Here is a 12010-nt window from a genome sequence, read left to right on the forward strand (position 1 = left end):
CTTTTGAGGAATTATACAAAGATCATGACATTACTTATTGGAATTGGTTTCTGTTGCGTTATTTGATATTATTAAGTTGATTTTGATTAGATTTGAGCCGTGCAGAGGTGAATTGTGAAGGAAAAGCTATTTTTGAGTGTTGATTTATCCTAGTTGAGATAAGTATCTTGCCTAACTTCGTGTGGGGGAACTACCCCGTAGGGATTGGTTTGATTGCATTGTTTGATTTACGCGAAAGATGTGTACACGAGGTAACGAGTATATACACGTCCCTATATGTGAAAATTGACCGGTTTAGACTCTTAGGCTTTTTTCATGCATTTAATTGAAGTTGTCATATCATGATATAATTTTCATTGTTAATTTTACTCTTACATGCAATATTTGAAGTTGTTAGTACATGACATATCTTTTATTGCCAAGCTTTATCTTATATGCTTTAATTGAAGTTGTTACCTCTTTTATTGTCATGCTACCTCTTATATGCAATTACCTTTTCTTTTTCAGTCATTCTCTAGCCGAGGGTCTATCGGAAATAACCTCTCTGCCCTTCCAGGGGTAGGGTTAAGGCTGCGTACATCTTACCCTCCCCAGACCCCACTTGTGGGAAACTACTGGGTTTGTTGTTGTTGTTGTACCTCTTTTATTGTTGAGTTATCCTTAATTGAAGCTCCATTACATGTTACCCCTTTATTGCTAATTTCTCCTTATTTGAAGTCGTCATTATATGTTACCTCCTTAATTACTGAGTTTATTCTTCCGTTTCATTGTGTTGTTGTAATTCTTGTGTTGATTTCCTTGTCGTATTCCGGTATTATTGTTGTTGTTGTTACACTCAGTGTTGTTGATACATGGGTTATATATTGTTGTGGTATTGGTATTGTTGATTTGGAAATGTTGTGACATATAGACACGTGTGGTGCTAGTTGATATATTGTGTTGTTGTGACCTTGGCACATGTGGGATTGTTGAGAGCATTGTCGGGGTATTTTGCACGTGAGTTGTTCGTGTTATTGTTATTCTTGATATTTGTACATTCGGCGAGATAAGGCGGGCTATATATGTTGGGTTTGCGCATGTGGCAAGACAATGTGGGATAATTATTTATGCGTGTATGGCGAGACAAGGCGTGCATTTACTTTATTGTTGTACACGCGGCGAGAGAAGATGAGCTATGCCGGAGATGAATTGTGATAGCATAGGGGCATTGTTATTGTTGATATTTGTGTGGTGGTTTGACTTCTTGTATGTGTCATCCATATTATGGGTTTTGTTGTGTTGTTTCCAATGTGCTACTCGGTGTCTCTGATTTTACCTGTTAACTTGAGTTGTGATAGTACACTTGCACAAGTACACACAACAACATGTCATCTATATCAGTTTAGAAGTATGAATCTTGATGTTTATTGATCATGTACATGTATTCTTGTATACCTGCATTATGTGCGTGGATTGGCCTGGTGGCACGTGAGTTGTTCGTGCGGATATGAGGAATTGCTACTATTGGCACATGAGTTATCCGTGCAGATCTGAGGTATTAAATGTATAGACACGTGAGTCGTCCGTGCGGATATGAGAAATTATTACTATTGGCACGTGAGTTGTCCGTGAAGATCTGAGGTATTAAATGTATAGGCACGTGAGCCGTCCGTGCGGTTGTGATTTGTAATGTGGGCACGAGATGCCATGTGATTATGATTCGTGAATTGGGGACCTGTTATTTGTGATTATGAGGTGTGGTACCTCGAGGTGATTCTTGTGTAAACCTTGTGTAAGAACGATTGATTATTTGGTTGTCATTTGTGCTCCTTAATTGGTTTCACTGGTACTTTAACTGTGTTCTGAATACTTTGCGGCGTTATTACTTGTTTACTCCTTGTTGCTATCTGTTGCTTCTACTTTCCATTTGCTAGCGTTATTTTGTTATTCTTTTCATGTTTAGCCTTATACTGATATTCGTTCCTCTGTTAGCTTTATATTAATACTTGTATAGGTTATTAATGTCTAGTAGGTGTCTTAACTGTACCTCGTCACTACTCCACCGATGTTAGTCTTGATACTTACTGGGTACTACTGTGGTATACTCATGCTATATTTCTACATATCTTTTGTGCAGATCCATGTACCTTTGAGTGGGCCGTTCATTAGCTAGCTGTTGGAGATTTGCTACGGAAACTTAAAGGTATACCTTCCACTATGTCCGCAGGCCTTAGAGTCACCTTCTGGATGCTTCACATTGTTACTATTTACTTCTATTCCAAACATTGATGTATTTGGTATTCTTGGTTACTCTTAGAAAAGCTTATGAATTCGTACTACCGCTTTTAGGTTATTGTATATCTATTGATGGTTGTTGGCTATGTATGGAAATCATTGGTTCATGTTTAATGGTTAAATGGTTTAATTTTATTAATAATTCAGCATGTGTTAGGCTTACCTAATCTTAGAGACTAGGTGCCATCACGAAATCCTAAGGAGGTAATTTGGGGTCGTGACAAATTGGTATCAGAGCTCTAGGTTCATAGGTGCTACGAGTCATAAGCAAGTTTAGTAGAATCTTGTGGATCGATACAGAGACGTTTGTACTTATATTCGAGAGGCTACAGAACTATTAGGAAACTTTACTTCTTTCATTCCTATCGTGCGAGTTTATTGATTTCGAAGTTTGAGCCTTGTCATTCTATTCTCTCACAGATGGTGAGGACACGAGCTGCAGTTATTGATGATGTCCTCCCCAGAACCGTTGTTGCTAGGGGTTGGGGCAGAGACAGAAGCGGATGAGGAGTACGTGCTACAACTATAGCATCTTCCAGAGCAGCAGGTGAGGATCCACTAGTATATCTAGTTGGGGGACAGGCACTGGATGGGCCTGTTGCTACCCCTGGACTTTAGGATACTTTAGCATAATTTCGGAGCATGTTTGGTACATTGGCTCTGGCGGGATTGATTCCAGTTGCACCAGCTACATCATAGATTGGGGGAGCAGCTTAGACTCCCACGCGCCCGTACTCCAAAGCAGCGGGCTCACATTGGTCAGGTTCCGGGTGTTATGTCAATACAGCCTGTTATTCCGGTTCTGCATGGGGCCAGGCTAGAGACATCTGAGGAGGAGCAGAAGAGACTTGAGAGGTTCAAGAAGTATGATCCTCCTACTTTCACTGGCACAACTACCGAGGGTGTGGAGGGTTTTCTAGAGAAGTGCCACCGTATTCTCCGTACCATGGGTATTGTAGAGGTGAGCGGAGTTGCTTCTACTACTTTTTAGCTATCAGGAGCAGCGTATAAGTGGTGGCAGGTTTACGAGGAGGGTAGGCCAGCTGATGCAGCCCCACTCACTTGGGCTCAATTTTTAGATATAATTTTGAGAGAGTTTGTTCACCAGACCCTTTGGGATTCATGGCACACAGAGTTTCAGCAGTTGCATCAGAGGACTATGTCAGTGTCGGAGTACGCCATCAGATTCTGCGATCTGTCCCGACATGCACCTACCTTGATTTCTACAGTCAGAGAGCGAGTCCGTAGATTTATCAAGGGACTCAGTTAAGGTCTTAGATTTAGCATGGCTCGAGCGTTGGAGATAGATACTCTATTCTAGCTTATTTTAGAGATCGCTCGGAGGATATGGGGTGTGTGGGGCCAGGAAAGGGAGGACGGGGAGGCTAAGAGGCCTCGTGGATTGGAAGGATCTACTGATCCCTATTCTGGAGGCAGGGTGCATCATGGTAGAGGTTTTGTGGGTCAGCCAGTTCAGTCTGTACTTCAGGTTTGACGTGGCATTTCAGATATCAATGGGTCCCATAGTACCTATTCTGGATAGCTTCCACAACCACGTCAGCGGAGAGGTTACTTTGAGAATGGGGATACCAAGCACAGTGAGGAATTTCCCCAGACTTTGGGCGGGTTTACCACAACAGTGTATTCAGGCTATGGGTTTCGCTCCACTTGCCGCTATGCTTGCACCACCAGCTAGGGGTAGAGGTCATACCTGTAGGAGTCATCCTAGAAGGGGAGGCGAGGCTTGCTGTTATGCTTTTTCTGGTTGGACAGAGGCCGTTGCACTAGATGATGTCATTTCAGGTATGGTTTTGGTTGGTTATAGAGATGTATTAGTATTTTTTAGACCCGGTCCCGTTTAGTGGTAAATTTCATCCTACCATTGCTTCGTATATGGTTGTGTTTCATGATTTTTGTACTCTGTTTATGTGTTCATGCCAATTTGGGAGATTCTATTGTGATAGCCCGTGTCTATAATTTTGGTTTGGTCGCTATTAAGGGTCATGAGGCATGATATGGACTTTCTGTTAGTTAATACAATAGGTTTTGATGTGATTCTGGATGGTTTGGCCCCAACTAGTGATTTGGGTGATCTACAGGTGTGGAAATGTCAGTTGCGTGTTGTGGTTCTGTTATATGGGATTGAGTTAATATGAGGTTTTAGCTCTCAGGATGTTTATCTTACCGGTGGTTCCGAGTGGAGGATAGGAACCTTGTGTTCTTTGTGGATATGTGTGTTTGTACCGGGCTAGGTGTTTATCTTAGGGTAAGATTCGTCATGGTGGTTGTGTGTGGTTTTCTTCTTCCTTATGGGATGGACTCGTAGTATGGTAACGATGGGGAGTTGTACTTGTTGGACTTGTTTGATAGTTCTCCCATATGTATCTTTTTTCATATTCAGATTATTCGAGTTGTGCTTGTTAGGTTTGGATAGCGACGTATGTGCCAAGGTGGCGTTTGATGTGGCTTGTTGGTCGGATGCGTAGTTATAAGTTTCACATGTTCTTGCATCATTATCAGTGCTGGGAAGGTTTGGAACAAGGTTCTACTTGATAAGAGAATATTTACCAGTACTGGGTTTGATAAAGGGAGGCTATTGTGGTTAGAGTTATTGCTATGGCCATATGGACGATGTGTGATATCGTATGGTTATACCTTGTGGATGTATGCATGAGCTATTACATCTAGTTGAGAATTTTACAGTGTGTTTGTGTCAAAATTGGGCCCTTGGCGGATGTGGAAAATTTTTATTCTAAGGCTTATTAGCATGAGTGGAAGGAATGACCTTCGGTTGAGATGATGTTGTCGGGATTATGTGGATTGGGGTGATGTGGGATCACCCGTATGTATGTGTAAGGTGAGTTTATACAACGATTTGATGGCTTGGGAAAGACTCTTGGCACGTTCGAGGACGAATGTTTGTTTAAGAGGGGGAAAATATAACAACCCAATAGGTCATTTTGAGATTTAACGCTCCATTCTGTGGTTTGAGGTCTTGAGTGGCCTCATATTTTGTATTATGACTTGCGTGTATGGTCGGATTCGATTTTCGGATGTTTTGGGATTGATTTGGATGAGTGATTCTCATTTTAGAAGTTTAAGTTGGAAATATTGACCGAGGTTGGACTTTTGTGAAAATGACTCCAGAACTGTATTTTGATTTATTCGATAGGTTCGTATTGTGAATTTGGACTTGAGCATATGCTCAAAATTGGATTTGGAGGTCCCTAGGTTGATTTGGCATGTTTTGCCTAAAGTTGACAATTTAAAGGTTTAGATTCCTAAGTTTGACCAAGGTTTGAATTTGTGTCTATCGGGTTCGAAATTTTATTTTGGGACTTGTAATAGGCCCGATTTTTTATTTAGAACTTGTCTGCAAAATTTGGTATCATTTGGAGTTGGTTTGATATGATTCGGACGTGTGGTTGCAATTTTAGAGGTTCTTGAGTTTGCTTTTGAAAATCATGCGTTTTGATGTACGATTCATGGTTCTAGATATTATTTTGGTATTTTGATCGCGCGAGCGAGTTCATATATTATTTTTAGACTTGTGTGGATGTTTGGTGCGCAACCTCAAGGGCTCGAGTGAGTTTCGGATTGGTTTTTAGAATTATTTTGTTAAATGTTTGTATGCTGGTTCTGGTGTCATAGAATTTGTGGAGTTCTAGTCGCAATTGCGACTCAGGGCTGCTGGGAGGGACCTCGAATTTGCGAGGAATTTCTCGCTTTTGCGAAAGTTGGTTGTGCGCTTTTGCGAGCAACTTGCCGCTTTTGCGATGGCAACTGGGTGGAGTGTTCTTCGCATTTGCAAAGTAATATGTCGCAAATGCGACTTTAGCAGAGATTCTCAGGGTTCGCTTTTGCGGACATTTGTTCGCTTTTTCTAGTGTCGCATTTATGAACCCCAGGTCGCAATTGCGACATCAACAACTTGTTTATAGCTGAGTATTTTAGGACTTTGCTTCATTTTATCATAATTTGAACCCTAGACTAGGTAGAAGGCAATTATGTGGAGAGATTTTCATACCAAACTATTGGGTAAGTGATTTTAATCAATTTTCAATTATATTACATGATTATATGTAAGATTTAACACCATATTCATGAGAATCTAAGAGGAATATTGGGGATTTTTGTCTGTGTTTTGAAAAATAAAATTTTGGATTTGAGAGTCGAATTGGACTCAATTTTTGATACAAATCACATATATAAACTCGTGAGGTTATGGGTAGTCAAGATCTACCCTTGGACTTGGGTTTTGACCGGACGATCCCAAAGTTGACTTTTGAGGAATTGTACAAAGATCATACCTTTATTTATTAGAATTGGTTTCTCTTGCATTATTTGATGTTATTAAGTCGATTTTGATTATATTTGAGCCAACCCGAGCCGAGCTGAATTGTGAAGGAAAAGCTATTTTTGACCGTTGATTTGACCTAGTTAAGGTAAGTATCTTGCCTAACGTCGTATGGGGGAACTATGTCACGACCCAAATCTCAACATGTCATGATGGTGCCTATCACAGTACTAGGCAAGCCAACAGTCACAAAATAACTACGCATTTTAAACTGGAAGCATGATATAATAAGTTTAACAGTGAAAAATCTCATAAAACCAATAAGCACACCTGTGACTCAACTACAAAATCTCCCAAAATCCGGGTGTCACCGAGTATATGAGCTACTAAGTGTCAACACAATCTAAACCTCTAATACAACTATCTGAAAGATAGAACAGTTCAAACTAAGCTGAAAGGAAGGAGAGTCAAGGTGTGCGGGCGTCATAGCATCTACCTCAATAATCTCCAGGCAGATACTGCACCAAGTCTAGCAACCGGTGTGCCCAAAAGTACCTGGATCTGCACACAAAGTGTAGAGTATAGTATGAGTACAACTGACCCAATGTACTCAATAAGTAACATGACTAACCTTGGGCTGAAAGTAGTGACGAGCTCAGAAAGGAACAGTCCAAATCCAGATAATAACAATACATATATAACACGGAAATGATAGTAATAACTCAAAGAAATCCCAATAATCAATTCGTATACTATACAAAAATGTAGACAAGCTTTTAAATTTAACCGTTTAAGATCAACACTGATAAACAATGCCAAGTATAACTGATATGAGGAATGTTACATCTCTATGTCTACATGTCAAATATGCATGTCACATGTAATGCATTGCATTGATAAAATCATGTACTCACACTCTTAGAGTACTCAATCTCACTGTCTCACACTCTCACTCATCACTCTCAATCACTCAGCACACTTAATCACTCAGCACTGTACGATACTTGCGCTCACTATTGGTATGTCAGACTCCAGAGAGGCGGATCCTGCCAAAGCGCTAATATAAAGCCAATATGGCCTGCTGCAGCGTGCAGCCCGATCCCATAATAATAGATAAAGGCTATGAGGCCTGCTGTGTCATGCAGACCGATCCATAATAATAATATATATAAATCCAAGAAGGCCTGCTGCGGCGTGCATCCCGATCCACAACCTCACTCACAACACGGCGCTCAGGCCTAACTTAATAATCAATCTCTCCAGTCTCTCGGGCTCACAAATCTCATGCCAATCAGCCCAAACAGTGATAACACGATGTAACAATAAATGACAACAGAGACCGAGATATGATATGCAAATGATGAATATGACTGAGTACATAATTGCAATTTAAGGAAATAATTCAACATCAGAAATGACCTCAGTGGGTCCTAACAGAATAAGCATATTGCCTAAACATGATTTCTAACATGGATTGCAACTCAATTACTCAAACACGTAGGGATTACATAAATAGCAACAAGGTTTGATAACTACACTGTACCACAGAATCAACCAAGTCACAATTATCACGGTGCACGCCCACACGCCCGTCACCTAGCATGTGTGTCACCTCAACACCAACCACATAACACGTATTTCAGGGATTCGTACCCTCAGTACCAAGTTTAGAAGTGTTACTTACCTTAAACCGTGCAAATCACAACTCCAACAAGCTCTCGCCTCGTGAATCGCCCTCCGAACGACTCAAATCTAGTCATAAAAAACTTTAATACAATTAATACAAGCTATAGGAATCGATTCCATACGATAAAGCGAAGTTAACCGAATTCAAAAAATCAACCCAAAAAGTCAACCCCTGGCCCATGTCTCGAATCTGACAAATATTACAATATTTGAACACCCATTCAATAACGAGTCCAACTATACCAAAATCATCCAATTCCGACCTCAAATCGCATTTCAAATCTTCAAAATATAGTTTATGAAGTTTCTACAATTTTACCCAATTTTTCCAACCTAAAACACTAATTAAATAGTAAAAACAATGATAGATTCACGTATATCAACCAAATCTGAGTTATAATCACTTACCCCGATCAACTCCTTGAAATCCCTTTAAGAATCGCCTCAATCCTAGCTCCCAAAGTCCAAATGTGAAATAATACTCTAACCCTCGTTTTTGAAATTAAATAGTCTGCCTAGTTATTCCTCTTCGCGATCGCAAAATGTCCCTCCTGATCGCAAAGAACAATAAAATGCTTCCCTAAAAAATGACCTAGGTGAACGCAAAACACCAACCACGAATGCGATGCACAAAAACTCAAACCTACGCGATCGCTGACTCACTCACGCGATCGCGAAGAACAACCGCGTGGGCTTCCCAGGCCTGTTCTTCCTTCTTCACGAACGCGACACCACTCACGCGAGTGCGTAGCACTGGCTCCCCAAGCTTCGCGATCGCGAGCCTATTCTCCCAAACGGGTAGAACAATTTCACCAGCCACCCAAACAAGCCTTCGCGATCGCGGACCTTCACTCATGATCGCGTATAAGGAAACCAAAACCAGTCATAATAGCAGTCCAACAAGTCCAAAAGTTGAGCCGAGCATGATCCGAATCACACCCGAGGCTCCTGGGACCCCATCCAAACACACCAACATATCTTAAAACATCATACACACTTAGTCGAAGCTTCAAATCACATCAAACAACATCGAAAATATGAATCGCATCCCAATTCAAGCCTAATGAACTATTGAACTTCCAACTTCTAAAACCGATTACGAAACACACAAAATCAACTCTGATTGACCTCAATTTTTGCACACAAGTTATAAATGATACAACGGGCTTGTTCCAACTCTCGGAACAAAAAATCTCATCCTGGTAATAATAAAGTTAACTCTCGGTCAAACTTCTCAACTTTTCAAATCTTCAACTTTCCAACTTTTGCCAATTCAAGCCAAAATGACCTACAGACCTCCAAATCAAAATCCAAACATACTCCTAAGTCCAAAATCAGAATACAAAGCTATCAGAACCATCAAAACTCCATTCCAGAGTTGTTTACTCATAAATCTACGTCCTATCAATTCTTTCAATTTAGGCTTCCATCCTTGGGACTAAGTGTCCCAATTCATTCCGAAACATCCCCGGAACCAAACCAACCACCCCAGCAAGTCACATAACAATAAACGAACATAGAATAAGTAATAAATGAGGATACGGGGCTACAATACTCAAAACAACCGGCTGGGTCCTTACATGCTCCCCCTCTTAAACAAATGATCGTCCTCTAATGGGTCTAGAATCATACCTGGAGCCTCGAATAGGTGTGGATAGCTGCTCCGCATCTCCCACTCGGCCTCCCAAGTAGCCTCCTCGACTGGCTGACCTCTCCACTGTACTTTCACTGAAGCTATATTTTTTGATATCAACTTTCGAACCTGCCGATCCAAAATGGCCACCGGCTCCACATCATAGGTCAAATCCCCATCAACTGAACTGTGCTGAAATCCAAAACATGAGACGGATCACCAAAATACTTTCGGAGCATGAAAACAGGAAAAATTAGGTGAACACTCGATAGACTAGGTGGCAATGCAAGCTTGTAAGCCACCTCTCCAATTCTCTCAAGCACCTCAAAAGGGCCAATATACCGAAGGCTCAACTTGCCTTTCTTCCCGAATCTCATAACACCATTCATGGGTGAAACTTTGAGCAATACCTTCTCTCCCACCATGTAAGAAACATCACAAACCTTTCGATCGGTGTAACTCTTATGTCTAGACTGTGTTGTGTGAAGCCGATCCTGAATCAACTTAACCTTTTCCAAAGCATCCTGAACCAAGTCAGTACCCAATAGCCTAGCCTCACCCAGCTCAAACCAGCCAACCGGATGACGACACTGCCTCCCATATAATGCCTCATACGGAGCCATCTGAATACTTGATTGGTAGCTGTTGTTATAGGCAAACTTGACAAGCGGTAGAAGCTGATCCCAAGAACCCCCGAAATCCATGACACATGTATGTAACATATCCTCCAATACCTGAATAGTGTGCTCGGACTGACCTTCTGTATGAGGGTGGAATGCTGTACTCAACTCAACCGATGTGCCTAACTCTCGCTGCACTGCTCTCCAAAACTGCGCTATGAGCTGCATGCCCCTATCTAAAATAATAGACACCGACACACCGTGAAATCGAACAATCTTGCGAATATAGATCTCAGCCAACCGCTCCGAAGAATAGGTAGTCCCAACTGGAATGAAATGCGCGGACTTAGTCAACCGATCCACAATCACCCAAATAGCATCAGATTTCTTCAAAGTCCATGGGAGCCCAACTACGAAGTCCATGCTGATATGCTCCCATTTCCACTCAGGAATCTCAAGCCTCTGAAGCAAACCACAGTGCCTCTGATGCTCGTACTTCACCTACTGACAATTCAAGCACCGAGCTACAAACTCCACTATATATTTCTTCATTCTCCTCCATAAATTTTGCTGCCTCAAGTCCTAATACATCTTTGCGGCACCCGGATGAATGGAATACCTTGAACTGTGGGCCTCCTCAAGAATCAACTCACATAGCCCATCGACATGGCCACATAAATCCGACCTTGCATCCGCAAGACCCCATCATATCCATTAGAAACTTCCTTGGCATCACCGTGCTGAACTGTGTCCTTACGGATAAGCAAATGGGGTTCGTCATACTGACACTTTCTGATACGATCATATAAAGAAGACCGAGAAACCACACAAGCTAGAACTCGACTTGGCTCCAAAACATCTAACCTCACGAACTGATTGGCCAAGGCCTAAACATTTGATGCAAGCGGTCTCTCACCAATAATAATATATGTAAGACTATCCATATTCACAGCCTTTATACTCAAGGCATCGGCTACTATATTGGCCTTTCCGGGATGATATAAAATGGTAATATCATAGTCTTTTAACAGCTACAACCATCTCTACTGCCTCAAATTCAGATCTTCTTTCTTGAACAAGTGATGAAGACTCTGATGATCTGTAAATACCTCACAAGACACACCGTAGAGATAATTACTCCAAATCATTAATGCATGAACGATGGCTGCCAACTTTAAATCATGAACGGGGAAGTTTTTCTCATGAGGCTTCAACTGGCGTGAAGCATAAGCAATCACTCTACCCTCATGCATAAAGACACACCCAATACCAATTCAAGAAGTATCACAATACACTGTATAAAAACCCGATGCTGAAGGCAAAACTAGAATTGGAGTTGTGGTCAAGGCAGTCTTGAGCTTCTGAAAGCTCTCCTCACACTCATCAGACCACCTAAATGGAGCAACCTTATGGGTCAACCTAATCAAAGGCGCCGCAATGGACGAGAAACCCTCTACGAAGTGACGATAATATACGGTCAAGCCAATAAAACTCCGAATC

The 12010-nt window shown here is 41.4% G+C and overlaps 1 protein-coding gene across 1 annotated transcript in view; it reads right to left on the reverse strand.

Moving 5' to 3' along the window:
- The window catches only part of LOC138902487 (uncharacterized), a 39580-nt gene that overhangs the window by 13294 nt on the left and 14276 nt on the right, over positions 1–12010 (reverse strand). Inside the window, exon 5 of the mRNA XM_070190358.1 lies at positions 10301–10746. Within this exon, the coding sequence (XP_070046459.1) occupies positions 10301–10746 (446 nt within the window). The remainder of the gene's footprint in view (positions 1–10300; positions 10747–12010) is intronic.

This window comes from Nicotiana tomentosiformis, chromosome 12, assembly GCF_000390325.3.
Source record: "Nicotiana tomentosiformis chromosome 12, ASM39032v3, whole genome shotgun sequence".
Taxonomy (NCBI): domain Eukaryota; kingdom Viridiplantae; phylum Streptophyta; class Magnoliopsida; order Solanales; family Solanaceae; genus Nicotiana; species Nicotiana tomentosiformis.